Source organism: Eimeria necatrix, genomic scaffold (assembly GCF_000499385.1).
Source record: "Eimeria necatrix Houghton genomic scaffold, Enh_scaff22, whole genome shotgun sequence".
NCBI classification, from domain to species: Eukaryota; Apicomplexa; class Conoidasida; order Eucoccidiorida; family Eimeriidae; genus Eimeria; species Eimeria necatrix.
Genome location: NW_013652802.1, coordinates 74,046 through 96,283, shown reverse-complemented (window position 1 = coordinate 96,283; position 22,238 = coordinate 74,046). Strand labels below are relative to the sequence as shown.

At 53.6% G+C, this 22,238-nt stretch overlaps 3 protein-coding genes across 3 annotated transcripts; 2 read left to right on the top strand and 1 right to left on the bottom strand.

Annotated features, from left to right (window-relative positions):
* Window positions 1–502: 502 nt before the first annotated feature.
* ENH_00031550 (hypothetical protein, conserved) lies at window positions 503–8,074 on the top strand (the record flags this gene model as incomplete). Its single annotated transcript, XM_013580082.1, has 1 exon — window positions 503–8,074. The coding sequence occupies one exon, from the start codon at window positions 503–505 to the stop codon at window positions 8,072–8,074; it is 7,572 nt and encodes a 2,523-aa protein (XP_013435536.1).
* Window positions 8,075–9,587: 1,513 nt separating this feature from the next.
* On the bottom strand, window positions 9,588–11,030 carry ENH_00031540 (brix domain-containing protein, putative; the record flags this gene model as incomplete). The annotated part of the gene is made up of 2 exons (XM_013580081.1): window positions 9,588–9,936; window positions 10,036–11,030. The coding sequence occupies 2 exons, from the start codon at window positions 11,028–11,030 to the stop codon at window positions 9,588–9,590; spliced, it is 1,344 nt and encodes a 447-aa protein (XP_013435535.1).
* Window positions 11,031–12,445: 1,415 nt separating this feature from the next.
* Window positions 12,446–21,323, top strand: ENH_00031530 (hypothetical protein, conserved; the record flags this gene model as incomplete). The annotated part of the gene is made up of 16 exons (XM_013580080.1): window positions 12,446–12,874; window positions 13,450–13,624; window positions 13,971–14,135; window positions 14,411–14,505; window positions 14,907–15,596; window positions 15,783–16,601; window positions 16,869–17,380; window positions 17,860–18,088; window positions 18,253–18,312; window positions 18,536–19,242; window positions 19,439–19,775; window positions 19,889–20,107; window positions 20,280–20,491; window positions 20,653–20,829; window positions 20,924–21,125; window positions 21,234–21,323. 16 exons carry the CDS (start codon window positions 12,446–12,448, stop codon window positions 21,321–21,323), a joined length of 5,118 nt encoding a protein of 1,705 aa, XP_013435534.1.
* Between the last annotated feature and the right edge of the window lie 915 nt (window positions 21,324–22,238).

The following is a 22,238-nucleotide window of genomic DNA, read 5'->3' as shown; positions in this document are numbered from 1 at the left end:
GGCCTTTCTACACATATTACACTTTAGAAGCATTGCTTTCGGGCCGCACAGATACAGCAGCTAGACAGCGGCAGCAACAGCGCCATCAGCAGCAGGGCCTGCCTCAATGTTTGTTGTGTTAGGTTAACCGTGGCAGCAAAAGGAGGGTTTGTCAAAGGCAACACTGTGACATTCATCTTGATGAGCCAAATTTGGGTCGAGAAAGAACGCTTCGCCCCCCACGGGACTAGCGCCGATTTCAGGAGCAGTGACGTCGACAGCTGCGGCAGGAGTAGCAGCGTTTGCTGCATGAATGCTATGGCCCAGTGTTTTGATTGATTCTTAAACGTGTACACCAACCAGAAGTAGCAAAAGCGCCGGCGGCAGTGGACAGCAGTAGGTGCCGGTGGAACTGCCGGCTCCGCTCATCTGGGACTGGTGTTGTTTTTCTTTTTTGTCTCTGGAGCCCAGTACAATTCTTAGAAAGGGGGGGCCTTTGGCACCAGGCACTCAGCTCGCCAGGATGGAGGGTTCCACAGACGCCGCCGGGGAGAGAGTTCCTGAGGCACGTGATGTTCCTGATCAGAAGGCCCACCAATCCCTTCCAGAGGAAGTGCAGCGGCAGCAGCAGCAGCCGCATGAACAGAAAAATGTACAAGCTGCGCCAAAGAGAGAGAGTAGTGGGAATGCAGATAATCAAGCGCGGCAGGAGCAGGCGCAGCCGCAGCCGCAGGCACAGCCGCAGGCGCAGCCGCAGGCGCAGCCGCAGCAGCAGCAACCAGAACACGCGTCAGAAGTTTCTCGGAATGGGCAGCAACAGCAGACGCCTGGCCCGGAGAAGCCAGTGCGGGAGCAGCAGCATCCACAGCAGCAACCGAACGAACAACGGCAGAAACAGCAGGAGCTCCAGGAGGCTGGAAAGCAGCAGCGAGAGCCAGTGAAAGAGACGCAGCCGGAGGCTGAAGGGCAGTCGCAGCAGCCGCAACGCGAACAGCAGCAGCAGCGTCAAAGTGCACAGCTGCAACGGCAACAGACTGAAGAACAGCAGCGGCCTGAAGAGCAGCAACCTCAACAGCAGCAACGACCTGAAGAGCAGCAACCTGAACAGCGGCAACGGCCTGATTCGCAGGAACAGCAGCAACAAAAAGCTGTCTCCGGGCAGGAGCCGAAGCAGCAGCAACAGCAGCAGCAGCAGTCTGAAGAGCACCAACGACCCGAAGAACAGCGGTCTGAACAGCGGCAGCGGTCTGATCCGCAGGAGCAGCCTGGACAGCACCAACAGGGAGCTGCCTCGGAGCAGGAGCCGAAGGAGCAGCAGCGCGAACAAGAGCAGGGGCAGACCCAAGAGGCGCAGCAAAAGGTTGCCACTGAGCAACTCCAGCAAGGGCAGCAGCAGCAACCCGAGAGGTGCGAAACAGAAAAAGAGGAGTCTGATAATCTACAACGCTTACAGAACGAAAGCAAGACGCAGGATCAGCAGGAACAGCTTCAACAGCAGCAGCAGCAAACAGGCCAGCAGGACCCACAAATAGCCCCTGAGTCGCGTGAGGAGCAGCAGCAACCGCAGCTCACGCAGCAGCAGGAGCACGAAGCTACGGAGACAGTACCAACGGAGCAACAGGTACAGAGGCAGCAAGAAGGGGAACAGCAACAAGAGTCTGAGGAACATCAAGCCACACAGGAGCAACAACAGCAGGAGCCACAACCTATTGTGCAATCAGAGGGAGACCCTGAGGAAGTGTCGAAGCCCCCAGGAGGATCAGCCGCAGAAGAACAGCAGCAGAAGGAGCTGCCGGGAGAAGATGAGCAGCCCCAAATGGAGCAGCAACAAGGCGAGGAACACCAGCAGCAGGAGCAGCCGCCTCAGGAGGACCAGCAAGCTGACCAAGAAGGTGGGCCGCCAGCTCTGCAGCAGGAAGAGCAACTTCAGCTAGAGGAGGAACAGCAGGGAGAACAGCGTCAGGATGTTGAAGGTAACTTGGTAGAGCCACTGCAAGCTGATCAACAGCTCCAGGAAGAGGCGCAGCAGCTGCAGCAGCACGAGCAGCAGCTGGATGAGGAAGTGCAGCAGCTGGAGGAGGTAAGGGAAGGCGAAAAGCAGCTGCAGGGACAAGAAGATGGTCAGGAAGAAGAGCAGCATCCGCAGGAGGTGCAAGATGGGCAACTGCAGCAAGACCTGCAGGAGCTGCAGCAAGACGATCAAAGATTTCATGAAGGGAAACAGCCTGTAGAAGAGCAACTTTCGGAGGAGAGCAATGACGAACAACAGGATCAGTTGTTGCTGCCACAGCAGCAAGCAGTGGGAAAGTCTGCAGCGGTTGTAGATCAAGAATTGCAGCAAGGCCAGTCTGACGGTGTGTCTTCAGTTCAGCATGATGCTGACAGCAAAGAGCAGCAACGGTACCAGCAGAATTTGTTGCAGCGCCTGGCTTCCCGATTGGGTCCCTCTCCGTTGAACGTTTCGTGGAGTATTGGAGCCGTTGCAGACTTGGTGGCGCTGGAGCAGGAGGGTCTGCTGTACCTAGCACCGCGTGACTCGTCTAATTCCAACGCTGGGGCAGCAGGATTAGCAGTCGTACCAGAACACTGCTTAGCAAGAGTTGACTCAGCAGGAGGTGGCAACGAGAGTGCTGTAACAACTGCAGCTCGAGAGCAGTGGCCAGCAAAGGTAGACCTGGGAGCAGGCGGCAACGAGGGTGCTGCGACAGCTGCAGCAAGTTCTGACTTGGGGCAGTTTCGGGGTTTGGTGAGATTTCTTGCCACAGCAGACGAGGAATTGATGATGCAGCAGAAACGTCAGGAGCAGCGGCAAGCTCAGCCCACACAGCAGCAACAGGAAAAGAAACAGGAAGAGCACCCAGCTGAAAAATCATCTGTGGATGCAGCAGGAACAAGAGCTTACATACAAACGTTGCTGCTGACTCTGCTGCGGTTGCAGCGGCAGCAGCACTGTTTACGGGAGCAGCAGACGCAGCATGAGCAGCACGAGCAGCAGCGAAATAGCAGTGGCATTGGGACATTGTGGCTTGTCATTGAGTTGCCCATAGAGGCTGTCAACAGCGCAGAGAGACACCAGCGCCGCTGTGCGCTTCGGTGTCTTCGTAGGCTGCAGCTGGAAGCCGTTGAGAGACAAGAGCGCCGCCTAGGGCTCTCAAACATAGAGACACAACCAGTTGTGCTGCAGCAACAAACGCAGGAGGAGGAAGCAGTGAAGCAGCAGCAACAGTTCCAGGAGGAAGGACAACATAATATTGCAGAGATGAGACCGTCACCAATACGCGTAACTGTCTCTGCTGTTGCAGGGACTGGGGATGTCACGCCTTTACCCGTTCCTGAGTTACACACATCCAAATCCTCCCCACCAGACCCGACGGAACCCTACGGAAAGAAGTTTTCTTTGTGGGGCTCCTTTCGTCGCAAGGCGTCTAGCAAAGGCAGCTTGCGGGGATCGGCATTGGCATCTGGGGTTGGGGGAATAGCTGCCGGAGCTGGTGTGGGTGCTGAGGGGGCGCAGCGGGCGTTGCAGGGGGCGAAGCGTCTTCTGAGCAAAGCCAGCAAGGCTTTAAGCCTCCCTGTATCTTCCCTTAGTCACTCGAAGACATCGCAAAGGGGCACAACTCAAAAGGAGCATTTGATGGGAGGGGGCTCGCTGGAACAAAACAATTTGCAAGGGGACGCTGTTGGCAGTGAGGCAGTCGCACCGAATGAACCAAGAGGGAAAGCAGGAGTGCCGGAGAGCGCAGCAGCAGAAAGCACACCAACGGGGAACGCTGCAGCAGAGGGAGAAGAAATGGAGGCAGCAGCCGGTCGTGCTGAGGAAGAACAGCACCACGACCATAAGCTTGTTTCTGACTCTCAAGGTGTTGCAGCGTCTCTTGTCCCTGCACAGCTTCCGAAGAAGGTATCAGGGAATCTGCCGCTACTGCGCATCCTTGCTGCTCTTCTGCATCTCAACGAGGAAAGCCGTCTTCGAGGGTTGGAAGCTGCTGGGGACATCCGCACTGAAGAAATGTGGGAGGCCGTTTGTGTCACTGCTCGGCAGCATCTTGCGCAGATCCTTGCTTTGGTCCCCCACACGAGCGCACCGTCGCCAGAAGCAGTCGGGGTAACAGTTGCAGCAACTGCAGAACCGACGGCGTCAGGCGATCAGCCGCGTAGTCCAAGGCTTCGCGAGGGTGCTTCAGCTTCGCTAGATAGAGAAAAGCAACAGGAGAATTCACGTGTCGCCAAAATGCTGCTGCAAGTCCGGAAGCGTTTGTTGTTGCTGAGGCAGAGCCCTGATGAGGTTGGCGCTCCACTGCTGCCGCCTCGCGTCGATCAACCTTTTGGTGATGAAGCAAATGAAGGCGAGGTGTTCTCTGAAACAGATGAACAGTGTAGTTGTTCACGGGGCTCTCCTGCAGAAGCAGCACTCACGGGGAGCATTTCTGCAGCAGCGGCACTAGTACCTGCGGAAGAAGTGGAGGCTATGCTGCTTGCAGCGTTCGCCCTGCTTGAAGTCCTCATTAGAAGTCAGCAGACGCTGCAATACTTGTGTTTAGGTGCCCCTGTCATTGAGTTGCTAGCTCAGGCCCCTGATCTGCTCCTTACGGACTGGGGGAGCAGACAAGTGGCCAAGGTGCAGCGTCGTATCCTAGGGCTTCTTGCCGGCTCTTCGTGTATTTGTCCCTTACAAGAAGGCATACAGCAGCAGCCGCGGGAGCAGGAGCATCAGCAAGAACAGCAGCAAGAACAGCAGCAAGAACAGCATTTGCTGCACTTGCACTGTCTGGAGGTGCTGGTTTTGAATAGGCCGCTCATCGGATCTGCATTTTCGCGCATGCTGACAGCAAGCGTGGGCAATTACTTAGGTGGCTTCAGCACTTGCAGCAGCTGCAGAAGCAGAAGTTCTGAGAGCAGCCATGGCTCCCTGGTAGAAAGCCATGGTGAGTCTGCTGACGCAGAGCCCTGGCCCCGGCAAGAAGGGGACAAAGGGGAGCATTGGAGAAATCAGGGTACTGTCTCTGCAGAGGAGGGCATTCATCAGACACCCCAGGAGACCGAGGCCCTTCAGTGGGAGTTGCATTACAGGTTAGCAAGGGGAAATATCTTTGAGGACTCTGACGATACCCCCGTCCAGTCCCTCGAGAGCAGGCCCACACTAGAGCATACACTATCCCTCATGCAGCAGAGGCAGCAGCAGACAGAGCAGCTGGGGTTGGCAAGTGCAGACGAGAACGCTGCTACAGCAGGAATCACAGGAGGCGCTCTTCGTTGCTTTGCTGCAGCAGTTGCAGCTCGCCCAACGATCTTGGCGGCATTTGTCTGTCAGCCAGACGAGCTGAAGCAGTTCGTAGACATCATTGGCCACTTCGCGGTTCCCATGAGCAGCCAGGAGCAGCAGCATCAACACCAGCAGCAGCCTGTGCAGAGCCGTGCTCTCAGGTCTCTGTATGTTTGCAACGCTATTGAAGGCCACGGTCTCCACACTCACACTGGGGCAGCAGTGGGTTCGGCCTTTGAGGAAGCAAAGACACACGATAGAAAGCCTGAGGTGGAAGAAGCAGCACCAAGAATGGATGAGAGAGGAGAGGAAGCTACAGCGTTACCAGAGGCAGAGAAAGCTGAGGCCCGCTACTTGTCCCTGGCAAGCCGGAGTTGCAGGGATCTGTTGCTCCAGACCGAAGCCAAAGTATTGCCCTACGTCAGACGCATGCACCTCAAGCGCTGCAGCATGCTGCTGCCTTTGTTAGTTTGCCCGTCGGTGCAGCAGCTACTGCTGCAGCAAACGACAGCGAATATTAAGTCTCTATTGGTCTTTCTGGAGTGCTGTAGCGGCACCATTCGCCAGCTATATGTACATCGGATCAAGGGACGAGCAGCTGTTCCTGTGCGCTCCCATTCAGGGTCACTGCAGGATGGCCTTCCCCCTGTGGTGCATTCCCAGGTCGGCGATTTTCCTGAAGTGCAAGCGGGCGTTGCCGCTGCTGAGGCCCCTGTTACTGAGGCCGCTACTGCCGCAGATGGTGTAGATGGAGAAGACGCCGCCGACGTTTGTGCAGCAACTGCTAGCTCGCGGGAAAAGGAACCCATCGGTTTTCGAGAGACGTCTGGTTCGAGGCCTTTGCTCCCGCTGCCACAGCTCCATCAGTACGGAGGCACTGCGCGTCTTTTCTGCCAGAGTGCAAGAGGCCTGTTGTTGCCTTCTCTAAGGAAGTTGTATCTCACTGACGCATACAGCGGGCTCCATAAATCCCTGAAGGGGCAGCAGCAGCAACGACGTGGCGACGCTGCAGAAACAGCATCGTTAGCAGGGACCGATTTGAAGATGCAGAGCCCCAGAACGGGCAGTATAAGGGGCCGCAGCTATAGGGGAGTGGATGCAGGTTTACTACAACGCTTCTTAGAGTCTCACGTACCTCAGTTGGAAGTTCTAAGTGTGGATGGACCAGTACCATTACCTTTTCATGCTGGGGCTTCTGCGCCTGTCGTCTGTCATTTGCAACATCTAGCCATTGGGCAATCACGCCGCTATGACGGATTTGAGAAGGTGGCGGGAGATGTGACGGAGAAGCACCACGGAAGTCGGGAGCAATCAGTGGGCGGCACAGGTATGTGCCCACGCGATTCCAACAGCGATGAAGGCAGTGAGCACAGAAGCGCCAGCGACACAGAGGAAGAGCCATCAACTGCGGGGCCACCTAACAGTACGTCGCTCTCTTTTCCATTCACAGTTTCCGATATAGGAAGCAGAGAGATGTTGCCGGACCTATTATGCTTGGCAGTTGCAGGGAGAGTCACTGTTGAGGCCCTGATGCGCCTGACAACAGGAGGCGAAGGCTCACCTGTGGTGAGAGGAAGCGCGCTTGCTGGGGCGGGGGGTTCTCCTTTGTTGTTTCTTTTTCTTGGTGCCATTGTCTCTTCTGTGGAGGAAAAGGATTCGGAGAACTCTCACGCGAGAAGCCGAGAGGTAGCTCAGTCACCAAGTCCAAAGGTAGCATCACCAGCAGCAGGTGTCAGTGAGGTATCCGGTGTTAGCTCGAGGACTGTTGAACAACTACTGCAGAGGTGCCCTTCCTTGAGAGTCTTCGGGCTGCAGCAGCTGCCTCCAGGAGTACACTTGCAGGTGCTAGAAACGCGCCTGAAGCGAAGCGGGTTTGTGAGGGTTGATAAGCAGCTTGTCGCCTCAATGATATTGTACGAGCCACCGCCGTATGCAGGGACGGCAAAGACTTGCCAGCCAGCTTTCCCACGAACTCCACGTTCCGAGCAGTTTGTAGAGGATGAAGAAAGCGACGATGGACATAACCACACTGGGGACACTCAGATAGCCCCAAGCCTTCATTCTAAGCATCAGCAGGGGCAACCAGAGGAGAAGCAGCAACGAAACTGCGACTTGGATGCAGCCGAAAGTGCGTTGGGTGTTGTAGAGGCGCCACTTGGTACGCCAGCTGACAGTACTGAGGCTGGCGCTTCCGGGGCCAGCGGCTTGCAGGGTGATGCAGCCGACAACGGGCAGCTCCCAAAAGAAGCACTACAGGATGAGACAACAGATGCTGCTACTGCGGGAGACATGACACCTGCTGCGGCACCTGCTGTGGCTTCTGCTAGTGGCGAGCAACCACTTCGCGATGTGACCAATTCGGTTACTGCTACTGCGCATGTTCATGCCTTTCCTCCAAATAGCAGTAATGTCGCCGCGGCTACCCCTCGCATCGTTCACAGGACTTGTGGCGTGTCTGAGGAGGTTGCTGAGAAGGCGTGCCTTCCAGAGTTGCGGGCTCTTCAAGCTGCTGCTGCTTGTTTGCTGAGTCCTGAAATTGTAGAACTAAAAAGCCCCCACTTTGAGACAATCAAGGAAAAGTTGCAGCACGATGCTGTGGATTCTGCGGCTTCTTCTTTGCCATGCCAGGGGGCTCCAGCAGAGCTTCACAGGAAGCCCAGCTGCAGTAGTGCAACCGGGAGACCTCTCACAGCAAGGAACCAACAACAGCAACGCCAACAGAGGGAAATCAAGGCGGCAGTAGACAAGGCCGTGGCAAGGATGCTGCGACATTGGAAACATGTTTTCGTGAGATTTTCGCCAGAGGGCCTTCGAGCCGTCGGAAATCAGTGACAGTATAGGCGGTTGTATCTCACACGCTTTATGTTAACTACTATTTTGAGGGGCTAATGGGGACTCGTTGTGCAGGCTTCGCCGAAACGCCTGAAGTTTTGTACTGCAAGCGCTGGACGTTATACTGTGTACTTAACATTTCGAGGGCAGCCCTTGCTGTTCTTTGTGTGGCGGGCTGTGCTCTTTTCCCAATTTCACACTTTCGAGCATTTTCGCTTGGCGGGTAATGTTTAGTTTTGCTTATCTTCGTTGATGCACGCCCCTGAGGCGTCATTACAGGACCTGTGAGAACTGCAGATGAATAAGAGAAACGCTGGGGCCTATGTGCTTTTTGCTGCGAATTGTTGGACGTGCACAGATATTAAATATATATATATACTCCGGATGCAAAAGACGTATTTCTTCGTGCCTCTTATCTTCCCCACACTTTGTTTCTAGTCTTGGAACTTCACGTAGATGTGACGGTTTTTGGCATTTGCATCCGAGGAGAGCTCGGCAGAACATTCGAAGGAATGCCGCATTCGGTCGAGCGCCGTCGAGGTTTCAGCAAAGTGAAGTAGCTGGCATCCCGTCGTCAGTGCATGGTATACACCACGAAGCATGTGGCTGTTCATCAGGCATCCACCGGAAACTGTACAGCGAGACCTTTGGAAGTAGGAAACCAGTATGTTGAAGTTGCACGATCGGAGGCCAGGAAGTAAAATGAAGACGAACAACGAAATTTCTTCACGTGTAGAACGGCAGGTGACACACATAGATCCGGATCCATGAGGATGAGGGTTGCATGCCGTTTCAAATGTTCAGCCAACCAGAGATTTGGCTCTTCCATCGGAAGATGTGGACCTAAACTGCGTTGATGTAGTCCATTCAGTTTCAACAGCTCACGTCGGATGAGGAGCTTTTTCTTAAGAACATATCCACCATCCCCGTCTGCCTGTAGCTAAACTGATAGTGCTACGAAAACGTTTGTGCCATTTTCAAACAATACATCGAATACGTTATATTCAGTCGAGTGTAGGTAAGACTCCGCGAAGTCTAAGACGAGACTCTGTTAAGGTACAAAACTAACGACGCCAAGTCTTCGCCGTGGCGCCCTCAGCTGGTATGTTTGGCTTCCGGTAAGCCAAGGTAGCGGCCTTTGAAGCCCTGCCCCATACCTACAGGCCCACAATGGCCTTCAGCGGAACCATGGAGATCGTGAGCGCACACGACCGCAGTGCCCTGCGGGGAACAGGGACGGTAGGGGCCTTCCTAGCTGCTAAGAACAGCAGTAGGCGCATCGCCGCTACGACGTTTAGTGCTACGTTTCAGCCTAGTTGTAAAAGGGCTGCTCATTGCACTGCCCGGAGCTTCTTTACTGCGGGGTGCTGTTGGTGAATGCGGCATGTGACTATTAGAACCAAGCGAACAGGGCTTGACAAGTTGTTGCTTGTGGGCCAACAGCAGCTCCTCACAACTGTCGCTGCAGCCCCAGCAGGGAGCTGCAGCAAAGTTAGGTTTCCGTCGTTGCTACTTATTCTGCCGTTTCTTCCTGTCTCCGTTGCTTCTTCCCCTTGTTTTCTTCTCGGCGTAGCTTATGAAGCATCGGTGACTGAATTTGCTTCAGACGGGTGAAGTCGGTGTTCCCAACATACACTCGGCCGACAGAGTCCCCAAATACATTGGTCGTTATGTTTTTGCTCTTCTTTTTCGTAAGTGCTTGAGATCCTTGAACTTTCTGGGACGCGTGGGGGCCACCAACAGTACCCTGTCCGTCAGCCGCAGCCTTTTGCCGCTCCCGCCTCTCCTCCGCCTTTGCCTTCTCGAGAGACTTCACAGCTGACTTCCACATCTCTGCGGAAGGTAGACGCACGCGGTCAGGCCTGCAGTTACAAAAACGGCAGCAGCAGAACAGCTACAGAAAATAAGCCGCAACAGCACCAGAAGAAACTACTACACCAAAACTGACGTACGGCATTTACCTTAGGTCAATCTGGGGACCAACTTCTACGAGTTTGACCGCTGGTCCTCCCACTCCGCCTGCGTCTGCAGCTTTCACCAAGGCGATTCTGTAGTGCCTTACGCAAATCAAAACGTCCCCTGAGTACCCACTGTCAGCGGCAGTGGAATCAGTGCCATCAGCAGTTGCACCAGATGCTGAGGCTTCTGTTTCACAGTCTTCACTGCCTCCCATAACTGCTTTTGCAGCCGCCGCAGTTGTTGTTGCGGTGGCTGCGCTGCCTGGTGTAGCCTGTACAGCGCTAACAGCAATGAGGCGGTCGACCCCTCCTAAGTACAATTTCTGAGTAGGACCATCAGGTGGAACTTCTGCTGCTCTGAACAAATCACCGAAGATGTTTCTCGCGTTTCTCATTTCATCAGAAACATCCCACAGGCCTCCCTGCAGCAACAGCAGTGGAGCGGAGCCTGCGGCGGGCGCTTGTACTGCAGCAAACGCAGCAGCAGGCGTGTAGTGAGCAACAGCGAACTCCTGCATGTCCAATATCTGATTGTCGTAGACCCTACCTAGCACCAATCTGGCTGGGCGTTTCTTGCTGCTACTGGCATAAGCGAAGAGGCCGCATCCATTCTTGCGAGCTAGGTACTCTATGGGTTCTGCGTTTTCGAACGGGTGCAAGTTTTCCTGCTTCCTCTGTGACAAATACACTGCATTTGGTTTTTTCAAGTCCCGCAGGTCCCCCAGTAAGCCGAGTAGATCGGCGCTGCAGCGGCTGCCCCGCAATAGCAGCAAACTTTTGACTGCAGGAAACGACTCGCTCTCTCGCGCAGCCAATATGCGCCGTCCCTTGTGTGTTTTGGCTTTCCGAGTGGCGCTCAGTCCAGAAAGATCTCCCCATGCTCCTGTCTGAGTCTGTCCTTTCGACTTCATGTACTGCTTTCCCCCTGCTCCCCGCTTCAGGGCCCCAATCCCTGCTTTCTTCCCCTCCCCCTTTGCCTTCTTTGCCGACTTTCCCATTGTCCTACTGCTTGCTTTGAATTACAGGGGCAGAAAAGGGAAAACGGATGAAAGTATGCGCAGAAGGAGCTGTGCCACTCGCAGCGGCAGGCCTGCAACTGTACAGGCTCGCTGCAGGCCTGGAAGTAGGGGTTGTCGCCTACCCTGATTTAAAGTGTTGCTCTAGCAAAGAGAAGCAACAACAAAGGCACACATGCAAAAATCAGTGTGGAGTGAGGCTGTACTCGGGAGAAGGCAGCAAGGCATCCTGCTTCTTGCTATTCAGCCCTTCAGCCCTCAGCCTGAGCTAACTGGACGGGCTTAAGCCTAATTAAAATTTCAAACGAGTATTTCTACTGGTTTCAAGCGCCTTAATGCCCCCGCAACGCTACGCATTGCCGCCCCACACGTCTGCAAGGCAGGGGTAATGTTCCGCGTTGGGCCCTCGAAGGACCGACCCCCTTTGCCTTTCCCTCTTGATGCGGAGCTTTCCTATTAAACAGGAAACAAAAGTCGTGTTTACTTTAACCCTGCTCATTACTTTCTAGTTGATGGGTAAGCTGTTTCACATGTATGCAAAGCTGGGCAAATTTTCCGCAAACCGTGTCAACGACACAACAGAGCCTCAAACAGGAGGGGCCCCCGAGGGCTTGCTAGGGTGGATGCGCCCACCTGATGCCAAGCTCACGCAACTCGGCTGCATCTTATACGCGAGCATCTCGCTGTTATTGTTTGGACTAGTTGGTTTGGCATCTGGTGCTCTTAAAACCCTTCTGCGTGGCTTGCAAGCAGTCAAGACATCAGGCCCTGCGCAAAGCCCATACGCGCCGCTGACTGCTCCCGACCAGCTACCCTCATTTCCCTTATATGAAGATTCGCACTTCATTGATCTGTGGAATTCAGGCTTATCGCGGTGCATACACATATAGAGGCTCGTAAGCTTGGGCATGACAGCGACAGCCACCGCCGCAGCCTCAGTTATTCTGGTCTCCGTCCCGGTGAAAGCATCAGCAGCAACTCTACCAAACCTAGCATGAAGTGGAAAGACGCTGATCTTTTCTGGATGGCAGAGCGCAGGGAGCCAATGATTTTGGTCCGAGATACATTCGAGCGGCTCCCTTCTAGGGTCTCCGCAGCTCTGTCCTGTCTCTACGGCCTCCCTTCCCGATGAGTAGCCGCCCTGGTATCTCTTGTATTCGTCTACCATACGTCCTTCGTTAACAAATAAGATGGTAGCACTCCCGGGGCAGCGGCTGCTGCCGCTGCTCCTGCTCCTGCTCGATTACAACTGCAAAAAAATAGGGGCTGCCCTGCTGCCCCTCTTGCCTTCCCCAACAATGCTTCTAAAAGAACAATTTTCTTTGTTGAGGGGCTTTCAAGGGTGCTCCTGTTTTTTGTCTAGCGATTCGCGGCTTTGTTACTCCCCTAACACTCCCATGCAGCACCAAAGACAGCAGCAACGCCGACGCCGCGTCTGCGCTGCAGCCAGCTCAACGCCAGCTGATGCATTTCCACACAACTCTGATAATCAGAGATGCCGACGGAAATGCAGCAGCGACAGCAGCAGTGCTAGCTGCAGCAGCAGCACTAAAAACTGGTTTGAACTGCTGGGACAGCCTTATACACCAGTGTCTGACGGGGAGCTGCAGCAGCAAAAGCAGCAATTGGAAGAGCAACTTGCTGCTGATATGGCTTTTTCTGAAACTCTGAAGAAACTTCAAGGTGACCCTCAAGGGACGAGGCTATTCGGTTTGCCACAGCAGCAACAACAAATGCAGCAGCAGGAGGGAGATGGTGAACCCCTCGACAATCTTATTGGGGGCCTCATTGATGCCCTACCGTACACACGCAACGAAGACGCAGTAGTGAGCAGTAGATCTCGTAGGTAGTGATATTTTACAATACCATGATTATCATGCGCACAGTGCACGTTGTTCAGTTCCTCTTACCCTACGTAACACTGATCCGTCAAATTCACGGATATTCCCTTCGTGGAAAGCAAGTCACGCCAAGAGGAACCAGATGAGCCGTAGTCAGGTAGCAGAGACGTGTCTTCTTACGCGCCGTTCCGGGTCTTCCTGTTCCGTCAGGTCTCTATCTAGCGTTCTGCCTCCTGCTGCCATCGCTGTTTTCTGCTCTTCTTGTGCACCTCTTTGTCCATATGTGTTTCTTTTCCTGTTTTCTACGGTGCCCCCTTATGTCTGAAAGTGGTTCGTTTCAATTTTCCGCGTGCATATGTGCATCTGTCTTTTTGCCTTCCTTTGTGTCTTTTTCCCTTCTCACTCGCTCCCTGCTTCTGTTCCTGGTTGTTTGCATAGCTTTTGTCGTCCCCTGCCTGCTTTGTTTTGTCATCGGCGTGTTAGCGTGCCCGGAAGCCAGACCCAAGCTTCGATCCATAGGGCTTCTGTGTGCCTTTGCATGCTGCGTTTCTGCAACTCAGCTTGAGGAGCTAATGGCTCTTGCTAGGGATCCCCAGGGGCATCCTGAGCGTGGGAAAGGTGACCTCGAACAGTGGGTCAAGGCAGCAGCGGCACTTGAAGGGAACCTCGTTGAGGTTCCCCGAGAGCTCCAGAATGAATCAGCGGAGTTTGTCAAGATTTTGGCTCGGGAAGGAGGTTGGTCACTGCTTTCTGATTCGTTCTGTGAATCTTATCCCCGCTGCTGTTGCTTTGCCTGAGGTGTCCCTTTCCTCCCTGTGTTGCTGGATTGCCGCTTTTTGATATTGTGAAAATCATCTGCTATCTTGCGGCTATCAGGATATACTTAACCAGTTTTGTGTAAATTTGGCTAGACACTAGTACATTAGGCAACTGGCTGGGCCGTCGTCGGCCTGTGCTGCTCGCAAACCTCAGCCTTCGCACTATGTGGCAATGCATCTATTATCTTCTTTGTTCTTTCTGGTTCCTCCTTGGCTGCTGCTGCATGTCCTCTCCGCTGTTCTACAATTGCGTGTTTCCACAGAGCTGCTGCAGGTGCTTCGCCGCCTCCAGCAGGAGCCTAAGCACCAAGGCACTTGCCGCGGCTCAGAGCTGTTCGCTGCATTGGCTGCTGTGGCAGAGAAAAACGGCGATGTCAGCTTCAAGAGGACCTTACGAGTCCCGCCAGGAAACACAGCTGCCGGCGTAGGTGAGGTTCTCAGGGTGCTACTGCTGGTTTTTGCAGGCGCTTCTCGTCTCACAGTTGCTGCCCGCGCAACGCCGGTGAATCCGTCTACATAGTGTTTATGAAAGCAGTCTGTACTTCCATGCTGTGCACAGCTTCATCGCAACCTCCACAATCCCAAGAAGTCTCTGTAAGCCTTTCTTGTTGCGCGGTCGCACTTGTCTGTTCGTTGTTTGTGGCAGCTGCTGTTTCTCCGTGTTCCGGCCTACGCACCATGACGTTTTCTTTTCATTCTGCAGTGACTGCAGCAGCTGCTGCAGCTGCTACTGCTGTTGGTGCTGCTTTGCGGGTTTTTCCTTGGTGCAAGGCGCGACAAACCCCAAGCCACTTTGCGGTACGAAATTATCTGCTGCACCTTCGTGAACAACATGCCTGCCGTGTCAACCGGGTTGTTCCTGTGCTGCAATCCACGCTTCGGGTAGTTTTGTTGTATATGAAGCAGTGTCTGAATATATCAGCACTAGTGCATGCGTTATTGTTAATATACAGAGATTGTATATGCAGAATATATGCGTTTAGCAGATCATGATGGCAGTTGCCGTTGAGGCGTGTGTAGTTTCTGCATTGCTGTTGTGCTTCTGCAAATTTATTTAACATCTTTATCGCTCCGGTGGTAAGTGAGCGCGTACAGTGAGGCTGCCGTCATTTGTGTCCAAATTCTCAGGCTTTGCTGCTGCCAGTGCTCTCACTGCTAATTCACCTCGACTGCGGCTTTCTAGGTGTTGTGTTTTACAGGGTAGAGCGCAGGAGGGGCCAGAGATCTTGAGAGACTCGCCGCAGGCTAATGTGTCCCAGGCTCAGCGGCAACTTCCTTCGTGGTTGCTGTTGCTTCAACGCCAGCAGGGAAAACAAGGTCAAATGCTGCAGCTACCAGCGCAAGATGAAGCTTCGATATCAAGGCTTCTTTCTGTCGGCACTGCTGCAGCAGCGTTTCTCATGCCTCGAGGGGAATCTCCCCAAAAACGCAGCAGCATCAAGAACAACAGCAGTGGCGTGATTTCATCAATTGACTGGGATGGACAGGACGAGGCACTTTACAGCGCGTTGATGAAATTAAAGGTGCAGCTGCAGCCGCAGCTCGAGCCGGACCTTAGGCGTAGCAGATCCAGTTCGAGCATGTTCAGTGGTCCTCCACTCATCGGTAGCACGCAGTGGGCTCGCCCAATAGTACAGCAATATGTGTATCTGTTGGAGCAGCAGCAGCAACAGCAGCAGCAGCGGCAGCAACGACAGTGGCAGAGTGCGCACTCTAAACGCTCTCCACAAACGGTATTTACCCCATTGCCCCCTCCTTCAGTGTTCGCGGATCGTTTGCTGCTGTTTTCACACCTTCTTGCTGCCCCGACTACAATAGCGCGCGCAGCCGGAGCTGCTGCTGTTCGGCACACCAGTGTCTCTGTGGCTGGCGTGGCTTCAGCCCTCTGCGTGAGTTCTCCGAATCTGTCGCTTTTGTTGTGTGGTCAGTGTCCGCAACTTGTTCTTTTACTGTCTTAGTCACCTCGCTTCCCTTAAAATTCGTGTTTGAGCTCTTACGTACAACATGTTGCACGGCACAGCAGCACCAACGGCCAGAGCTGCGAAAACATTTGGCCATCTGTTTATATTCCTCAGATTCCAGTCGAGCTAGCACAAGATCGTCTCCAGCAGCTTTTACGCCGCATCGTGTCTTCGCTAACCATGCGGCTGTTCGCCCACATAAATCCCCTTAACGTGCAGGCTAGCGGCAGGATGGTATCGGGTGCTAGGGACAAGCAACAAACGCAGCGACGGCAGCAACAAAGGCTACTACCTGAGGGAGCGGCTGCATTGCGTCAAGTTGCTGCAATGCTCGGAGTGGAGAGCTCAGAGATAAGAACAGTTGCTGTTGGCGTTCTGCCTTTGATGCTGCAGCGTCTCATCTTCTATGCAGAGTCCCAGTTGTGTGTCTTACCTCTTGGCTCAACATCTGGCGTGGAGATGAGCCAGCAGGAACTAAGGATGGCAGCCACAAGGATATTTCAAGGTTTGCAGCTGACTGTGGAGGCAGTGCGGGACGCTGCTGTCGCGCTAATGGGCGCCGAAGCAGAAGCTGAGGCTGTGCACCAAATTGCAGTATTGGCCTCACGACGACTGCTGCCCGAGCTGACTTTCGCCGCGCTTTCTCAATTGCTGGCATCTCATGCAGAGGCTCGAAGCTCTTCGCAGGGAGGTCTTCTGTCGCTTGAGGGCTCAATAACGGAGGGTGTTCTCGAGGCGGAGCAGTTTACAGAGAAAATTTTGGAGGGCGTGAGAGATCTCCTACGCCTCAATGTGGACCAGTACATGAATGTCCTGCAAGTTGGCTTTTTTTTAGCTGCCGCTCCGCTGCGGCGCTCACTGGAAGTCTTTGCGACCATGCGCAACGAAGATGGCTGCCTGCAATCTGCGGAACAGCTCCTTGCTCTCGACAGAGTACGAGCTGCTGCCAATGTTTTTGCTCGAAAGCTTGCCTTTTCTGCCGCACCTACTGCTGCCAATGTTGCCTCTGTTTGTGCACCACTTGCGCTTCTGTTCCCGCTGGATTTACATTGTTACAAGCCCTTAGCAGCATGCGGCACAGCCGAGAGTCGTGTCTCTGCCCGAATGCATGGTGCCATGCCCCACGCTAGGTTCAGAACTCATATTTTTCGTGTATTATGATTGGCACAATCTTTTTTTACAACTGTTGTGTTGCTGAAGGCGTTAGAGCGTCTTGTTGGTTGCTCCGTGGCAGCCCCACGCACGTCATCACCGAAAGCCACGTCAGCAATGGCCAGGCGGCGGCAACGGTCTCCCCAACGAGAAGTCCCCCCGGAATCCAATAGAAGATCCTGTGAAAATAAACATCTGATAAGGCTCTTACTGGCATATCTGCGGGCTCATGCGCTGCTGGGGGAGGTTCCCGAAACTGCAGCAGCAGAGGCGCACCAGCAAACATTAGATTTTTCTAAGGATGACGGTGGAGGGCCCCTAGGCTTACAGTTGGGCCAAAGCGAGGAAGCGCTCTCTTTGCAACGAATCGTCAACTCACGGAAAGAGACAACAATTATGGCGGCGAGCCAAACGCCAGACAGATTGTCGGCAAAAACGAGCGAGTATGTGCTAAAATTGCTGCTCCTCAGACGCCAGCCAACGCAACAAGAACCATCGGTTGCTGCTGAAGCAAATGCTTGCACAGAGAGATGGAAGCAACTGAACAGTATCGACGCCAAGTAAGCTTCTTTACTTGTGCAGAGTGGCCCAGATAAAGGCGAGCTTACCACACACACAGTCAGTCGCTATGCTTTAGTGTGTGGAGCCGCTGCGCAGGCAAGAAAAGGCCCTAAAATTCGCGCAGCTGCGCGAGTCTTTGAGTAACGCACTTGCATGTGCAAAGTCAACAGCATTGGGTTTCACGATTGATTCAAGCCAGACGAGGCAACGTTTCCAAAGCAGAGGCGTTCCGGAGTGCTGGAAGCGATGGCTTCAACTGAGACAGATTAACTCCTCAGCAGATGCAGACACTATCGCACTTCAGGCTAGGTCGAAATACCCTGACACACCTCACCCTAGTCCATGTGCGGCACCCCGACATTAGCTGAAGGAATAGCTCTGTAGCAAGCATGCCCTGTTTCTAATGTTGGTAGGTCTATAACACGGCGTCAGGGCTTGTCTGCAACATGGTTGTGGCGCATGCGCTGGGTATTTTTAGGGATGAAGCGTTGTTTCCAACTGCGGCGAGGCTAGGGTTGCTTGACGCACGAGAGGCGTTGGCTGCGGCTGTCGAGGTCTACAGGCAGGAGTTTAGCAGGGAGACAGATGCTGATGCACCGGTTACGGCAACAGCAGCGGAAGATCGCAGGCAGAGACTGCTGGGCTACCGCGCATTTCTGGGGCTCACCTCAGCTGACGTCTCCTCAGTACATTTGGATGCTTACAGAGTATGTTGCTGCTCCAAGGCCTGAAATATTCCCTTTAGATCCGCCATTTTTGTGTGAGCGGCAGCTTCACCCTTCGAATCCTCCATAGAGACAGGCAAAAGAGCAGGGAGCTTCTAGCTCTTTTTTCCTGTCTCAATTGTCACTGCATTTCCGGCCATCTGCAGGAGTGGTTCATTTCAATCACGCGGGAGGCGCTTGATAGTGAGGGGCAGTGGACAGCGGAGGTGCGCCGGGTCGTGGCCGATGCCGCTTCCAAGATTGACCTCGCCGAAGCAAGTCTCAGCACAAAGATTGGAGGCCACATTCTTATCTTACCAAAAGGTTTACGTTTTTTGTTTGCTATTTCTAATATTTGCAGAAGCAGTGGCGGTAGCGGCAGTATTTAAGAGCGCTGGCCACTGCGCTGCGTCAGCGGGCACTTCCTGTGGACGCTATCTGTCCTTTCAGGGTGACAGGCAGGAATTGAGTGCTGAGGCTTTAGCTTTATTTGCTGTGGAGAGGCTTCTGCCTCCGGTGTTACGCGCTGCGGGGAAGAGCCGAGCGTTGACCGAAAATAGGAGCCACCGACTGTTGGCAGCTCTGCCGCCCACCCTGGCAGTTGTTGTGGAGGAAGGAAACGCGGACGAGGCGGCTTTGGGGCCGCACGCGGATGACCCTCATGAACCCCTGTGGATACATCTGAATCGTGCTTCCACCCATCAGAGGGAGGGTATGACAGTGTTGCAAACGTGGATGTCAACGCACCCAGCGGGCAGCTCAGCGGCGGCACCCATTGACGGAGAAAAACAAAGCAGCCCTCTTTCGCTTGTGGGAGCCCTCCAGGTTCCAAAAAAGCGTAGAGACGCAGGAAAGTCTGATGTTTCACTGGATCCGACCTTCTTGTCTGCCTCCGGGGACGAATTAGACGCAGCAGCGCCAGCAGGCTGGAAGGAAGAAGACAAGATGTCGGAACTGCTAGGAGCCCTAAAGGCACTATCACGGTTTGGATCTGAGTATGGGCTGTTCCCTGCGCCATCTCGTAAGAAAGCCGATACGGGAAACCAAAATCATTCGCACGGGGAAGCGGAGACTTGTACTGTGTCGCCAGTACTCTCAGCCATACGGGCTTTACCCCGTGCTGAGCCTGTGAAGAGCTTCGTAATGGCCTTTAAAAGGTACAAACCTGCGTGTTGGGGCATCGCTTACCCAGTCTCTAAGCTCTGCTATCCCTATCGCATGTGCTATCATCTTCTTACAGTTTTACGCATTGCAGCACCGTCAAGTGTGCTTTTCAAGCCATGCGCCTATTGCATGTATGCCAACTTCCGGCTGCTCATTCTGTTAGCGAATTGGTTTGCGAACGGTATGCAGACACCAGCATCCCCCTGTAGCGCCCATCCAAGTGGCTCTCGAAGAAGCCCTGAATGCTGCCTTTGGTGTTTCTTCTTGGGAAACCGCTGTATCAAGGTTACCCGTTTACTTGAAGCAAAGGGAGGCAGAAGAAACGGCAACTGCGCTGTATGGGCTGCAGCGTCTGCTTGTTTCAGCAGCGGCAGCGTCTGCACACGCGTTTGCTGAAGCTGCGGAACTTTCGAGGCCCATTTTTGCACATTCGAGCCCATCTGCCGGTCGAAAAATAGAGCAGCCGCTGGAAGCTCCTACACTTTTGACTGATGCAGCAAAGGAACAAGGGCTGCGCCTGCTGGACGTGAGCCCAGACCCACTTCGTAGAATTCTAAGCCCTAAGAATCACATATGCTTAGTGGAGGTAATGCGTAAAGCACTCATCCACTTGACACCAAGTCCGTGTGGAGTCTGCAGATTGCCTCTTTGGAAGGGTCCCGAGCCGTCGCTGCAGCTTTAGTGCCCAGAGTGGGGCTTCTCCAAGGCGACAATGTTGCTCAGCGGAGCTGTGAAGGTGATGTTGACGCCACGCTTGAGGCTGCTCGAGACAAGATAAAAAGAATTATTGCGGCTTACGGATTAACACAGCAGGAAGCAGCGGGGCCAAATGGGGACCGATGGGAACTTGTAAAATGCGTAAGAGCATTTAGGGCCTGTGCTCCTACTTGTCCTTTGACCTGCCTTCCAGTCTATAGAGGATCAATGTGATTCCCCTCTTTAACAGTCCACAGTGCGAAGGTCCACTCTGTGGCGAGGTATTGTTTCTTATTGCACAGTGCGGTGTGTTCTTCACTTGCTGTGACTGCAGCTGGCGCTGCAGCTTGTTTACAAGGCCGCTGTGCATGAGGCAAAACGGAGGAATTCGCTTCTTGAAGAGGCAGAGAAGCGCAATGTGGTGCCTCCAGCTTTCTGTCCGTGGAGTCCCACCAGAGGTATTGCCGCTGCTGTGTCAGCCCTGGGAATCGCAGAGTGGCGCCGCCGGGTGCATGCGGAATCTCAGCAACTATCGGAACTGTTCCGGTACTTAAGCACCCTCGTCGCTACACCTGGATATCATCTCTCGCATTTTTAGCTGTGGCGGTAGAGTGTAGAAGGTTAAAGTGCTTTTCTGGTCTCTGGAACAACGCACGCGCCTGAAAGTGCTCCACAGCTGCTGTTGGTTCACGAGTGCTGCGGTGCAGGTACGAGGCGGGCTCTATAGTGTCGCGGGCTTTGACGGCTGCAAAACGGGCCAAAAGCTTCAAAGCTCGCTGTGAAGTATTCAACGCTGCAGTGCAGGATATTTCAACGAGCCGAAGTTTCTTTGATTTGCCAGGCTTTCTTACCACAAAGCACGTCAAGGACCACATTACAAGACGGTGCGCCTTGCTTTCTCCTAGGCAGGCCTGGAGCGCCTCGGGCTACTAAAAGCGCTCACAGTGTATGGAGCACGTGATCTTTTATTTTGCGCAGGATGAGTGCTGCCTCTGCGGAGGTAAAAGCGTTGATGGAGGCCAACGAGCTCCCAGCGGCCGTCAGAGCCCTCAGCGGGGTCACTAACGTAGTACTGCTATCCCGGGTTGTTCTGCGGCAGCCGTGGTGCACTTCTTCATCTCAAGGACTTCTAACGACGAATATTTTCGCGAAATTAACTCCTCAAGAACGAAGATACCTGGTAAGCTGTCCCAAAGCTCCTTGTCCGACTATCCGGATTCGGTGTTTGGACTCCGATTCAGGACACTTAGGATGTTTCATGTTGGCTATGACTGTTTGCCCCTTGCAGGTCGATCTGTGCCATGCATCTCCTTCTCCTAAACCAGAGAAGCAGGAGCTGGAACTTCTAGAAGAGATTTTGACCACCGTGCGTTCGTGAAGCCACTGCGTGTGCAGTGGCTCTGCACAGAAGAGCAGCTGCACGGTGCAGCGGGCCTTGCATCTAGCATTTCATTTCCCTTTGTATCGCCTACTGGCGGAAACACTATTTGCCTTTTTCCGTCACGAATCATGTTGGGCGCAGAATCGTTGCTGTATGCCAAACTGCCAAACTGCCTGAGTTGGCGTGATACACTAGTCCACGTAATCGCTGCGCTTACCTTTGGAGCAACAAATTTAGATGCGAAGTTGTACATTAGGCGGGAATTCGAGATATAATGCAAGTCGCTTTGCGGCATTGTTGGGAAGGAAAGATTGTTTACTATTGCTGTTGCAAATAACACAAAGACAAGACGGTAGTCACCTGACAAGTAAACGCTGTGTAAGGACACACCAAATGTGTAGATGCATACTTAGGGCATCTAATTGATCTTGACGAAGAAAGAGCAATTTTGCTGGCCCTCTGTGCAAAACTTGAGGATACCGAGGCGGAGGCTGCATACAGCAGTGTCGTACTACTTACTGGCAGATGAGCAGGGTTGTTTCCCACGAACATACATTGAGGGGGTGACTCCCTGTGGATGCAGAAACTCAGAGGAACAAATCTGAAGTGCAATTTGCCGTGAAGTAGAAATGCCTCGAAGACGAACCGAAGCGTATTTTGCATATGGTCCGGTTTGTCGTGGGACTGTCAGTAACTTCGGGATGCGCAAGTGAACTGTCACCTCTGATTTTTGCCTGTAAATTAAAAATCTTGGCATTGGGCTTACATAAAAATATTCAGTCTTCAGGTGGCCACTTACTTTGTGGAGGTGCAATTGAACCCCGTGCGTGCTCGAACGCATTGTACGCCATGGAGGCGCATTTCCTCTCCCGAAAAGCATTAAATCGTTTCTTGCCTGATAGTCTCTTGTGC